Source organism: Gobius niger (genome assembly GCF_951799975.1).
Source record: "Gobius niger genome assembly, chromosome: 19".
Classification (NCBI taxonomy): Eukaryota; Metazoa; Chordata; class Actinopteri; order Gobiiformes; family Gobiidae; genus Gobius; species Gobius niger.
The window spans coordinates 3,009,781-3,024,386 of NC_136870.1; the positions used below are offsets into that span (position 1 = coordinate 3,009,781).

At 45.4% G+C, this 14,606-nt stretch overlaps 1 protein-coding gene across 1 annotated transcript in view; it reads right to left on the bottom strand.

The window, feature by feature from the left end:
* Window positions 1-5,766: 5,766 nt before the first annotated feature.
* Window positions 5,767-14,606, bottom strand: part of myocd (myocardin) — a 57,071-nt gene continuing 48,231 nt past the window's right edge. The window contains exons 4-11 of the mRNA XM_079577955.1: window positions 13,744-13,833; window positions 13,099-13,406; window positions 11,542-11,695; window positions 10,885-11,334; window positions 8,696-9,154; window positions 7,494-7,625; window positions 7,297-7,354; window positions 5,767-6,249 (exon numbers count right to left, since the gene is read on the bottom strand). Coding sequence (XP_079434081.1) covers window positions 5,825-6,249; window positions 7,297-7,354; window positions 7,494-7,625; window positions 8,696-9,154; window positions 10,885-11,334; window positions 11,542-11,695; window positions 13,099-13,406; window positions 13,744-13,833 — 2,076 coding nt within the window. The 3' untranslated portion in view covers window positions 5,767-5,824. The remainder of the gene's footprint in view (window positions 6,250-7,296; window positions 7,355-7,493; window positions 7,626-8,695; window positions 9,155-10,884; window positions 11,335-11,541; window positions 11,696-13,098; window positions 13,407-13,743; window positions 13,834-14,606) is intronic.

Below are 14,606 nucleotides of genomic sequence, written 5' to 3' on the forward strand. Positions count from 1 at the left end.
TTGAAGCTATTACACTTTGTTGTCAGCACAGAGTGTATTGTCATCGTTATCTGACACAAAACACTGACTGTATTTCCAGTGAGAAAACGCGCCTCCCTCGTCCTGTTTATGATCCTCAGGCTGAAAATGTGACTTGTTGCACATGTTACGTCGCTCTCCGAGATGCAAGAAGAAGCAATTTTTACAAAGAAAAACAACAAAATAGCAACGTACTGTGACTGGGAACAATAATGCGTTTATTACTCGAGTAGTTAAAGCAGTTGCCCATCTCTTTGTTCACATGCAGACAGTCTTCTCCTGAGCTCCAAACATGGCCAACTATTGACCATAAAATGCACAATCCTGAAATGAGACATTTTCTAAATCCAAAAATGCTAAAAGCTGCAAGTTTTTAAAAGAAAGGAAACACCACTATGGCTTAAAGTTAGCACATAGTTGGCCCATAGTTAGCCCATAGTTAGCACATAGTTAGCACATAGTTAGCCCATAGTTAGCACATAGTTAGCACATAGTTGGCCCATAGTAAGCCTATAGTTAGCACATAGTTAGCACATAGTTAGCCCATAGTTAGCACATAGTTAGCCCATAGTTAGCACATAGTTGGCCCATAATCAGCACATAGTTAGCCCATAGTTAGCACATAGTAAGCCCATAGTTAGCACATAGTTGGCCCATAGTTAGCCCATAGTTGGCCCATAATTAGCACATAGTTAGCCCATAGTTAGCCCATAGTTGGCCCATAATTAGCACATAGTTAGCCCATAGTTAGCCCATAGTTGGCCCATAGTTGGCCCATAGTTGGCCCATAGTTGGCCCATAGTTGGCCCATAGTTAGCACATAGTTAGCCCATAATTAGCACATAGTTAGCACATAGTTAGCACATAGCCTGCTAGCCTCCGTAATAACTGCAAGGAATCGTTTTGCTGTGACACCATTTATTTCTCTTCTGTATACAAGCAATGCATTAGTGCCTGGCACTACGGCAGGACTGTGGCCAAGCTTCAGGAGCTCCTGTCAGCGGTGACTTGATCCATGTGAAGAGCGTGTTACAGAGGCACTCAGCGGCTCTGCGACAGTCCATAAGAAAAACAGCAAGTATTTGGTCAAACAACACTCTGTCATTAAGTGAAAGCCCCATTATTCACAGTACAAATGTATTACAGTTCACAATCTCAGGTGCTAGTGCGGGGCGGGGCGGCGTGGGCTCCAAGGAGGACATGTTATGCTGATGATCCACAGAAATAGAACAGGACACATGCTTTGTCTTAGCGACGATGATCCAATTGCATCTATTGTTACAAATATTGAGATTGTGACAAATTTGAAATGGAATGATTAAAAAAAAATACAGCTCACAAATGTCCCTTTGAATGTTTCCATCTGTGGTCAACTTTTAACTGATTTATTTTGTGGCACCCGCACTCTCGAAGTCCGAGGTGGCAGTCGCTATACGCCATCCAAGAAACCGCTTCAGACTGTAATAAGAGCTTTGCTGTAACTTTGAGATGGTGAGGAGTGGTTATTAAGCTTTTTGCATGTATTTTATATGAAGTCTGGAGTAGGCCTGGTGGTGTTAAACGATACCAGTGTGGTGTTGGAAAAAAATGTTTCGGTTCTACTGGTATCGAAAGCAGGGACCAAAAAAGTGTATCTGTAGAGACCAGGTTTTGCCTGTTGGTCCGCGGACAGCGTTAAAGGAAGTTTATGGAACAAATGAACTGATCTGGATATTTGGGTCCGATATGATATGAAGGGGATTGACCGATAGCCGATATAGCAGCCAATATTTTAAGTAGTTTAATTTGATGTAATTTGTTATTATTTTGAATCTCTCAAATAGCCTATAGTTTAACTTATATTATAGTAAAGGTGTTAATCATAGAAATATTTAGCTGAACTGTGACAGGAGGCGGGGTTTGACTTTCATGTTTAGTAGGTTCCAAAACAAAGACGGTAAGTCTCTATCTCTTATGGTTACAAAATTAAACGCAAAAGTCTACAACATAAAATATATAAAATATACACTTTGGACCGATTTTCACTGTAATGCTTCTCAGCTCCTGAGGCCTCGGAAGCATATATTAAAGGGGGGGTATTATGCAAAATGGACTTTTTCAAGCTTTACATCATGTTATTCTGTCATTCCCTCATTAAAAACATGCCTGAAGTGTTGCCTTGGCACATTCACGTATTTTTGAGTAATCTGTAAAAACTCTGATGGCGGCCATTTTAGGGATAGCTTTGCCTGAGTCCTCCTAGGAACGCCCCCACCTCCTGGAGACGCCTCCGAGCTTTCGTCACCAGCCGAGTAACCGACCACTGCTCCTCAGCAGAACCCCCTCCCCACTGATGCCACAGACAGCGTGTGGAGAGGGCGTGTCTAAAGGCTCAGAGGTTCTTAAAGAGACAGAGGCCTATTTCAAGACATTCACTACAGCCATTTTGAGAGAGCAAATTTATACAAGGCAGTTATTCTAATTTACTGCATTTACAGACCAACAGAAGGTTTGGTCATCATTGTAGTGTGATATAGACTGGTGCTATGGGACTGAAAAAAGCAGAATACCCCCCCTTTAAAGCTCTGACTGAGGTCTTTCCGATGGAAAAACCGGGATGTGTCTATCACTTTTGGTTCCGGAGCCTTTTTAAAGCCGATATTGAAAAAAACTAAATATTGGTCGGGCCCTAAAATGAACATTATTGTTCTGTTTTCTGGCTCTAACCAACAAATATTTTAACACCGGTATCCAGAAAAGTATTGTTCATGTATCAGCATTGTAAACTAAGTATTGTTAAAGTATTGGTATTTAAATAAATGTAGCGCACCAGCCTAGTCTGTCAGGCGTGTTGTTAGGCGTAACATGTCCCCTTGAAGCGAAAAGGCCTCAGATTCAAACAGTGGCATAAGGAATGTCAGTATAAATATGATAATAAATAAGAATGTGGTTAATAGGGTACAATTTGTAATGTTTAAAAGTCATCATAAAAATAGAGATGTTTAAAAAAAATCATTTTTGTGGTTCAACAATAACTTACACGGCAAGAAAGGAATATCTACACAAGTCCAAACGTCTGACTGCGAATAACGAGTGTTTCTTAAAACTCCATTGAAAACATTGAAATGAAAAAGAAAAATATGAAAATACAGGTGAAAATTAGCTGAAATTAACTGTGAAACTAACATATGATAGACTCATCACATGCACAGTGAGATATGTAGCCTTTACTTTGATTATTATGGCTTAGCTTGTAAAAAAAAAAAAAAAAATTAGAATATTTAAAAAATGGACTGTAAGACATAATCACAACAATTGACAAAATTGTTGACAAAATTACAACAAATAAAGACTTGACATATGCTAGTGTGCATGTAGTGAGTCTATATCATACATTAGTTTCACATTTTAAGTTAAATTACAGAAACAAAGTAACTTTTTCCACAACATTCTAATTTCCAGAGTTTCACCTGTATATCTTGACTTCAATGAAATATGTATGTCCTACAACATGTTTAAGTAACAAGCAGATCGAGTAAAGAATCAAATTGATTCATTGCTTTCAGTTAAAATTGAATTTGGTAGAAAATACAGCTTCAAGCATTTAATTATGAATTAATTATAAACATATTTCAACTTAATTCTTTTATGTTTTTTATATTGTGTTTACCCTTGAATTGTTAATTAAAGCAGTACTAAGTAACTCTTCCCCCTAGAGGCCATAAGCGCAACTGCAGGTGTAGTAGCAAGTTACAAATTTTTAACTTATTAATTGTTTTGGAGAGTAAATACTACGCTGACAGGAAAGGCGAAGGGAGAGAGGGTTACTGTGCATCCAATTATACAATAGAAATATTTTTTTTTCACTCAAACTTGGCTGTAAATACTGTTTAAAGTGACGTTAGCCCACAGTTAGCTTTGCCCGTTAGCATGTTAGCTTCTTCGTGATTACATTAGTGTGTATTGCTTTCTCCGGACCGGTGGCAGTCAAGTTGCAAACATGGTTTTCTGGCCAGAGACACCAGGGGGAGATGAAAGACCCTCCAATCATCCCATAAACACTTGTATCACCCCCACAGGGACTACGGAAAGGATTTATTAAGGTAAACACGTTACTTAGTACTGCTTTAAAAGAAAATTGTGTAATAATTCAATAAACACGACGTAATGAAGTGGGGGATATTTAAGTGAAGTCCACATTACCTGGTGCACATATTCCTTTTCCTGAAGTGTGTGTTGTATTATTTCTATAAAATTTAAGGCACATTTTCAGCAATAAGACATGAAAAAAAAGAACATTTCCCATAATACAACTCTGTGAATAAACAAGCCTGAAAGGTGAGTATAAAAATACATTCTTTTTAGCAAACCGTGACAAATGTGAAAAAGGTGCAACATGAGTTCATTTGAAATATTTACAGAAAACGGACAAACTGCTTCAGCGACGCGCGGTTCATGAAGTGAGTGCTTCCACGGGGCCCGCACAGTTCACCTTGTACTCCTGCACTTTTCCAGTCATAAAGCTCCAAACGGTCTGCAGACGGGCCGGAGCGTCGTCAGGTCCGGGAGGAACACGGAAAGATCCCACATGAGGCTTCGAGCCGTGGGAGCCACCTTAGCCCTGATATCTCATGCTCTGGAGCTCTGTGGACTTTATTATGGCTGCTTCTATCACTCAAGTCAATGTGTGTAGAATAAACTCCCCATTTGATTCTAATGGGGAAAATGTAAAACTTTTTTTTAAATTGTGTACAAGGTCAATTACAGCAATAACACTGTAATCCTAAATCGGGCATGCTTTATCAATATATGTAAGCTTTTATCCAGTATATATCAGCATATTCCAATGTGAAAAACCTGGAGGAGTGTTTTCTCACTGATTGGTTTGAGTCATATTTAAGCTGCACCACTTTCACTCACTCCAAATACTCTCTCCAATCTGTTTCCAAAGGAGGTAATAAGCTGATTTACTTTGTCTAGTTTTCCAACACTTACTTTTGCTACAGCCTGTGAAACATCCATGCTAAGGTGGCTCTTGGGCCAAATAATGTCTACAATTAAAATGTGCCTTGAGTCTCTGGTATTTGTGCACACTTTGTCCCACAAAGACACCTTGTCTTCTCAGTATGAGGGCCGGATTTAGCCCGTGGAGTTACCTGGCCCGTTGGTGCTCCACGGTTCCCACTTTGTACCACAAAAAAAAGGGGAAAAAATGACGTAATGGTCCAGATGAAGCTACAAGGGGTGCCCTATTTATTTATTTTTGACCTCTAACCATGGTTAGCCCTGACCAAACCCAGTTTAAGTTTAGGGTTAAGATCAAGCCAAGACACAAGGTCAGGTAAAGGAAGAAGAGGTGAGGCTTAGCCAGAAGTACCACAGGAACATGAGAAGGGTCGAGGGTGTGGCTCTGCCTCCACAGGGTCTGGGGTCACGGTAAAGGTCAGTGGTCCAGGTGAAGGTCCGTGGCCCTCACCAGGTGGTCCAGGTGAAGGTCCGTGGCCCTCACCAGGTGGTCCAGGTGAAGGTCCGTGGCCCTCACCAGGTGGTCCAGGTGAAGGTCCGTGGCCCTCACCAGTGGTCCAGGTGAAGGTCCGTGGCCCTCACCAGTGGTCCAGGTGAAGGTCCGTGGCCCTCACCAGTGGTCCAGGTGAAGGTCCGTGGCCCTCACCAGTGGTCCAGGTGAAGGTCCGTGGCCCTCACCAGTGGTCCAGGTGAAGGTCCGTGGCCCTCACCAGTGGTCCAGGTGAAGGTCCGTGGCCCTCACCAGTGGTCCAGGTGAAGGTCCGTGGCCCTCACCAGTGGTCCAGGTGAAGGTCCGTGGCCCTCACCAGTGGTCCAGGTGAAGGTCCATGGCTGAGCTAAGGTTCATGTCCGTGGTGTCCAGGAACTCGCTGGTGAAGATCCCCGGGGCAGATGGGGGCATGGTGCTGCAGGTGTTGGCAGACGTCGGGGGGGTCAGGTCCAGCCACTCCATACTGTCCCAGGCTGCATCGGTGAAGGCCATGCTGAAGGCCACCCCCTGCAGCTCGCTCCCAGATAGGAGCAGCTTGTCCGGGACATGGTGCGTGGGCCGAGAGTGACCGCCGTATACCTCCGCCTCCCCTTCCACTCCTCGGCTAATGGGAGCGCCTAGCAGCGTCTCCAGGTGGGACTCCGGCAGGTGATTGGCTGAGTGGTCGTAAGGCAGCTGGGTGGGGGGCAGGTGGTCGTAGTGACGATGAAATCTGGGCACCAGCAGACCTGGGCAGCCTGGAGATACAGGAAGAGAACAGTTACACAGGATCTATGTGAGTAAATGGGTCACAGGAGACAAGAAGTATCAAGTAGAGTGTCATGAACCATGAACAATGGACATAAAATATAGTAAATGACATCAAAATTAAAAAAACAGTACAGTTTTGACAAATTTTACATCATCACGTGATATGGGTAGTATGGGTAGCTTTAGATTTGACAATACACACCCCCCAAAATAAGAGATTACTGTGACATCATATATTTTTGGGGGTTTTAGTAACATGAAACATCATCGTCATATTCCTGCCCCAAACCCATAAATCCATTTTCTTCCATTTCATCCGGGGCCGGGTCGCAGAGGCAGCAGTCTGAGCAGATACACCCACACTTGGCACTGTCCCCGACCGCCACGCGATGTTACAGGGACATGTCAGCCAAGACAGTCCTGCAACATCCGGAGACTTAAGGTACTCAGTCAGGACAAATCTCATCAACCCCCGGAGCCCTGCCCCCGAGGAGCTTTCTAACCACCTCTGAGTCCCCAGCCTCTGCTTCCTCATCAGAAGAAGTGGGATTGAGGGGATCCTCGAAGTACATCTTCCAGCCGCCCGCTAAAAGTGGTGTCAAATTGACCTTCCGGCACCAAACCTTGCACAGGCCACATTCTGATATTGTTTTAACATTATTGAGTGTTTTAGACCTAATTCCATTGTTGAAGATGTTATTTCTTCTTGCCCAGAGGCATATATTTGCTTGCTTTCACACCACAGAGAAAGTCCCAGACCATAGCTTCAATTTGACCCCCAGATAACCCATGTAGACCGTACACAGGCTGAGAAAACGTACAATTTATTTGTTTATGTCTTATCCGATTTTTACCGTCATGACTTGTCATCATGGCCAACCTTCAAATGCATTGACTTTGATCTGTCCTGACATGACAGGGTGCTATGCTGTACATTGTTAGTGATGCATTCATCTTCAGTGGAGATGTTGATTCTGCACAGTATGCAAACTCATAACACTACGGGACTAATGTATGTGAATGAAAAGGCATACCTCCGTTTTCTATAAGCACATCCAAGAGTTCATCCATTTGCTGACTCCTGTTCATTTGCTGGAAGAGAAAGAGCCGGTTCACATTCTCAGCCATCACACAACATCCCAATTCTTACATTCATCCAAACTTTGTGTTATCTGCAAAGCCGTAAATAGAGTAGGAGGAAAATATGCAACAATGAGGAGGAAGCGGTCACCTTAGGCATGTGCTCGCTCTTCACAGACGCCCCGTGGCTGATCCCACAGTCTGAAGGGTACACTGCCGGGACAGCCCTGTGCTCAGAGGGGTAGGAACAGTTCATCAGCTGACCATCGCTCTTCTGCTGCATCTGAGGAGACAAAACATAGGCTTCACACAACTAGAACCAACAACTTTTTAAAGAAAGCACCCTCTGTGTTTTGGAAACGCTGGTTTAGCACATTTAGCAGGTTGCAACTAGACATTACTAGTATAGAAACTAAAAGCCTTGAAAACCTTGAAAGTTCAAGTAGACACAATGTACGTTACTAAACTAGACTTAACCATGAAATCCTTTAGGTTTGTCTTGTTTCCATGTAAATAGGAACCATGGTAGAAGTCTGTGCTGCTTCCTAGGCCTCAGTGAGATCATTTTAGTTGTTTTCCATTTCTTCTTCCTTGCGTAAGCATTCATGACTATGCATTTCTCGGACTGGTTAAGCTGCCAATCAATGATGACCAAGAAAACTTCTGGAGATGCGGAAAAGTCCTAGACTATACTGCAGGTCTGCCTTTGTAAAGAACAGGAGAGTGTGCAGTATGGCTGGGCAGGCTAATGTGAGTGATGATGGTGGTCAGAGAGGACATGGGTGCACATTTTGCCTTCGAAAGCCACTGAAAACTAATGTCTGTGGCAACACAAACTGAATGGGCTAACACGTGCTACAAACTAGTCAGTCATTAGACTCGTCGAACACAGTCACAGTGAATCGTGTCTCGTAGTGTGGGGGGTTCTATCCAAAAGTGAACACACGGAATGCAACGGCCAATAACACAGTGGAATACACACAGAAAATACATTATATATAATTGCTAGATCTTTTGTCATTTCTCTAAACAGCACATTACACATTACACATTACAAGGAACACTTTTTCTCGCTACAATTCAACCACTGTTTGGCAATAGCTCCTTCTCTCTGCTCTCTGCCGTCACAGGGCTGATGTCCATCTCACACTCACAAACAGTGGCATGTGTTTGCTGATCTGGGGTCAGGAGAACAGAGCTGTATTACAGTGAATGCAGCAGGGTGGTGTCTCGGTTCTCAGGTGTTTTGTGTGAATCCCCAGTCGTTCTATAAACACACTAAATTCAGCCATGTAGTATGGACCCCCCATTCTTTACTTAATCTCTTAAGACAGGGGACAGCCTGGCTCTTACCTGCATGGGACAGAGCCTGGTGCCTCCTGGGGGGTGTCCATAGTCGTCCCTGCCCAGAGGCGGTGTGAGCAGGTATGGGGCGTGAGGAGAAGGAGGCTGTGGGCTGCTGGAGCTCTTTCCCACTGGGGAGTCATGTGGAGAACACTGTGGACTGAGGAAGGCAGACATGTTGGAGGGGCTGCCGGAGTGAGGGCCCCCATCCATGAGCTGTGTGCCCCCGGGGCCCGCACTGCCCGGGCCCATCTCCGCCATGTGTGCCACCCCTGGACTCTTCAGCTGTTTGGGGGAGGACAGGGGGCAGCTGGAGGACAGGGGCTCCTGTTTGACGGTCACACCAAAGAAGTGCTGTCCCATCAGAGAGGGGCTGTGCTGGGACAGGGGGGGCTGGGGGGCACCGGGATCCTGGGACGGAACGTAACAGCGTTTCCTTTTGTGCAGCTGCATCTTCAGCTCCTCAACCTGACAGATAGACAAAGGCAAAAGCACGTGAGACACAAAGTTACAACATGAAACTTTTTGTTGACAAAAGATCTGAGAAATGTCACACATGTCGGGGCTCCTGTGGGTCGAGCCAAGGCCGCCCTAGTTTAGTTAGTTTAGTCCGTGTTCACACGCTCCAAACGTCGCACCATCAGCCACGTAACAACGATCAGCTGTTCAACAAACTTATTTCCATGACAACGGGCATCACCCTGTCAATGTGCCGACACACACGCACGTACGTACGTGCACACTTGCCTGATGTAACACGGCGGTCACTGCTCTCCTGTGGTTAAATACAGTGAGGCTGATGTACGCAAAGTGAGGAGAAATGACCTTAATCTGCTTAAGGAGAGGAAAGCTTGACTCACAGCAGGAAGGAAGCAAGAGGCAGAAGAGAGACACACCTGGTGATATAAAGCTGATCCAGTTTGCCTCCGCAGAGCAGTAATACAAACGCACGGAGTGTTTGTATTACTACATTATGCAGTGTGTATGCAGCGTGAAAGAGAGGCAACAGGTGGTCTTATGTTGCGGGTGGATTCACACTGACCCAAAAGCGCCGCTTCGACAGTTACTTTAGGTCGACCTAACTCAAGCCTGTGTGAAAACGCCCTCAATCTCTCAATCCAGATAATTCTCTACTGATCAAATCTGCTTTTCTGCACAGACTGTCACAGTTACAGTATGTAACCATGGTTCTCTGAGTGAAGACTATATCTCACATATTCCATGGCTGTGTACGGATTTATAGTCACTGATTCTGTTGGTGATTCAGACACACAGCTCACTATGTTCTCCTCACCACATGTCGTCCGTGCAGCTTCAGAAAGTAGTGACCCTGGTGACGACAGCTCCAATAAAAACTCAGGAATAATGTATTTCTGCGATAAAGACCAACCAAATTCAAGAGACAGTGGAATATTTATGTATAAATATTAGTCAGAAACGTTTTATTTCGAGAGAGGATGCTATCGATCATTTAACAGCTCGAGCTAAAGGCCATCAGCAAACCTTAAACACTTACCACCGTAACGTCAGTATTCAAGTAGTCATTGTTAGCTGTTCTCTTCCGACTCTCGCAATGCATTGTGGTCTATATTGACCCATCTAGTGACAATTGCCGCACACAACTTTTCAGAATGCATTGTGGGAGTGCACTACTTGTTTCTCTCTGGACTTTCAGACACCTCTAGTAAATGTTAATAGTGAGGACAGAGGACTGACCCCACATGTATTTAAGACCCCCCCGTCATAGCGGCCCCGTGTGCCGATGCACACACTACATCTGGACGGGACGGATCTTTGAGCAAAATCGTCACGAGAAACTCTTCACTCAGAGAGAGCTTTATAAAAGTTCTCATTGACACCAGTTGGGGGGAAGTAGCCACAGACACATGTGAGCACGCTTACAGACGCTTGACAATCCAAAAACCCAATCAGAAAAGATGCAATAACAACAAAAGTACTATTATGTGAGAACTATAGGCGCTGGTTCAGTGTTTCAGTACTTGAAATAATTCCTTCCGATTAAAAAATGAAGGTAGAATTCAATTCACAGGAAAGCTCATTAGATGATTTTATTCTTTGAATATGAACCCAACACTTGACTAAACACAAAGTAATGTTCAGTTTGGTTGATCACTTTATAAAAATATACAGGTTCGGGGTACTTTGAGTGTAACTGAACGCCTGGAGGCGCGTCTCACCTGTCTCTGCTCCTGGTGAAGCTTCCACGTCAGCTCATCGATCACCTTCTGCTTCTCCACCAGCATCTTGTCTTTCTCCGCCTCTAGCCCCACCCCCAGCCCCTCCTCCAGGCTCCCCGGGGAGGACTGGAGGGTCAGGTGCGTGGGCGGGGACAGGGGCATGTCGCTGAAGCTGTCGGGCAGTGACCCGCTCAGAGACAGCTCCGAGGAGGCGGGGGACACGGGCGGGCTGGAGGACGAGGACACACTGGGGTACGGGTAGAAGCCCTGGGACATGCTGCTGGAGGTCAGGGAGCCGCTGGGAGTGACAGGGAAGGTGACGGTGGTGATGTCCGAGGGAGGAGAGCCGCAGCAGGGGTCAGTGAAGGGCCGCAGACGCTCGATTAGGGCCGTCTTCGTCCCAGAGACGGGCAGGCCACGCAGCCGCAGGTGCTGCCTCAGCTCGGACACCTGCACACAGGACGAGGGGCTTCAGGGGGCGGGCACACTGCTGTATAACGGTGTGAATGTGCACATTAGAGTGTGGTGCTCTCTGTGAGATTTAGTGATATCAATTTGAAACGTCTGCTGTAGATTTCAAAAATATGATAAAAATGTATTGTAATTTGATGTTTTCATATAAAAATACGACATTTTGTACTACTATACATACTGTACCTTCAGGTCATCCAGGTTGGTGGGCAGGGGTCCAGGCTTGACCGGGGAGATGCTGCTCTGGTTGGGGAAAGAGTTTTTGACCGGAGAAGACAAGCTATTGTGGAGGGAGCTGGAAGGGGCGCTGGGACTGCAGGACAGCTGCTCACTGGGGCCTCTGGACGGGGAGAGAGGACACGGCGGTCAGAGAGAGGGAATGACCGGCACATCGGCTCCACTGAGGAGCATGAGCTTTAAAGACAATACAGCGTTACATCAGCCCGGAAAACAACACATGTGACCATCTGCTCTCTATAGCCTGTCAGGAGTGACAGTGGACCAACCGTCCTGCCCGTCAGGAGGGCCCCTCCTGCATGAGTTCAAATCACTTTACAAATGATACTGTATATTCATGTTATTCAGTTCTCTCAAGTAATATGTTTGTAAGTTATCCTTAAAATTTCAGGACAGATCTCTGAGGTCCCCTCCTGGAACCGCCACCTGAGCGTGGTGGTTTGAGAACCTGAATGATCCTGGGGGCTCTGTTGTTTGGGGGCTTCGTGCCCCTGGTAGGGTCTCACATGGCAAACAGGTCCTAGGTGACGGGTCAGACAAAGAGCGGTTCAGAAGCCCCTCATGAGAGACCAACAGGCCCAGTTAGAACCATGAAGCCGTCCTTCCGTAGACCCACCACCTGCAGGAGGAGCCATTGGGGCCGGTGCAATGTGCTGCCCCCACAACCCGGAAACGGACAAGTGGAAAAAGACGGATGGATGGATCTCTAGGGTCATTCGCCAAGGGGCTTGTCCCGAGGTCAGGATTAGACAGAACATTTGAGAGAGAGACTCCTGACGTGTATGGCCACAAGAGCCAGTGCTGGCATTTCTGGGGCCTTTTTCTAGTTTATTTCACCACTTTTCAAAATGGTAAATGGTCACATTCTCTCACCTCTGGTCCCTGACCCACAGTTTGGGGACCACTGATTTAAAACTAACTGAAACCTGCACCTGACGGTTCTTTTTATCTTACCACTGAGAATTAGCCTGAGAATTAGACCAAGCACATTCAGAGAACTAGAGTTACTGAAAGTAACTTCACTCATGAGAACCGTGTGGATTCAACTCCCCTTTAAGACAAATACAACGGCTTTACTCTATTCACCGAACTACTGTCCTGATACTCTGCTAGAGACAAGATGGTTTAAATGAGAGTGTGGCCGATGCAGCCCCGTGTCCACCATGTCCACGTGTCTAAGCACAGAGAAAACATATACATATAGGAAAAAACGGCTCTGACGGTCACTTTGGTGAACCTTTTGGAGGGTTTTGTCATTTTGTGCTGAATATGATCATAAATATGGGTTTCATTGTTAATGTGGCTGAGGTGAAGGTAAAAGGGATTTGGTTAAAGTTTCATACAATTGTTGTGACGGAACATCACATGATGGCAGTTTTATACCAAAGTATTAGTGATGGAGCTCCGGAGCCTGTATCCTCCGGGTGGCCCTGTCTATTGTTGCTGTAGAACGTGACTCAGACAAAGAAATGCCTCGTTTCAGGACAGTCCCTGAGGGTTCCTTACTTGTGGGTGTGGGCGGAGAGGTGTGGCTGGTAGCTGAAGGCTGGTTGCCTGGCTGGGCCCTGGCTCTGGCCGCTCTGGGCGCCCTGGGCTGGGCTGTGCTGGTGGTGCGTGTGCTTCTGCTGACTAAGGATCTGGAGCTGGAGGAAGAGCTGCTGCTGCTGCAGGAGCCGGGCGTAGGCCGAGTCCATGGGCGGAGGAGACTTCTCCCCCTTCTGGTCTGGAGGAATGTACTGGTGGTACTTCAGCTTCTTCACTTTGGGCTTCACATCTTTGGGTTTCTTATGGCGGTTCTTGTCCGAAGACTTGGACTGTTGAAAAACGTGGGACAGATGGTTAGAGGGAGGACACATTTTTCTTTCATTCCATACTTGATGTTATTAAGCCACAGTCCAGTCCGTATATACTGTCCCCGTATGAATTTAGACTCATTTCCACAAGCACCAGCCTCTTGATGTTATGGCTCTGTCAAATGTGTGCAGCTTCATTATTTCTGTTATTAAAAAACATGAATGTAGCATGCAACTGAGTTCAATAACACAAGCTCTCCTTCTCACATCCTTGACGTGTGCACCAGAGTCCATTGCTTATATTTCTGTGCATGTATGAGCTCGTCTGTACGTTGTGCATAGTGTATATTATACTGACCTTGACGATTGCAGGCACAGGTATGGGGGGAGTGGTCTGGCTGCTGAGGCCATCGTCCAGGCTCTGCTCTGGGTGCTCCCTGGTTCCTGTCTGCTCCAAAACACAGCAAGAGCAAAGACGTGTGGTCAGTGAAGGGTTCAGGTGACAACCCTTTGCCCCCAATGCCATATTTATTTTTAAAAGAGTCAACGCTGCAGGTGAATGGGGAAACTTTTTAAATGTAGTTGTATCAATTTGAAACTTTTGCTGTAGATTACAGAATAAATACAGAAAAATATGAGACAAACTGTATTACAAGTTTCTGTAAGTTTTCATTTCAAAATATGGCGTTTTATGCTGAAAAAATTCCCCTATTTTCCAGCGACAAAATCTGAATAATGGATCGAGCGAAATCCTTTATTTGAACTGAAACAACCAAGAAACATCTTTTTTAATGCTGTCCCTGGACCAACAGCATCAAAACTGTATCTTTTATCTCTTTCTGTTCCTTTTACATTCTGCAGAAAAGTCAAATCAAATCTGAACTGTTTTTGTTTTATTAGAAGAGAGTTATCACACCATGCGGCTTTATTTTATGTGCATGCAATGTGTTTTTCACATCTGTCATACAGCAGGTCACAAACATCAGCGTCCACTCTGAAACCAGGCACTTCTCTGTATAAGTATAAATCTGTATAAACAGGCAATGAAGAGATTTGACAAGAAACCTTTGTAAATGTTAGTATACTGATACCGACTTTTAAATGTCTGAACAGCAGTGCGTCACCGCTGTTCTCTGGCCTCATGGTGAGGGGGGGGCGCTCTCAGACCCTCCACCAGAGCCTCAGTTAGTAGGGATTGTGTCGCTTCTACTTCACTGTGGA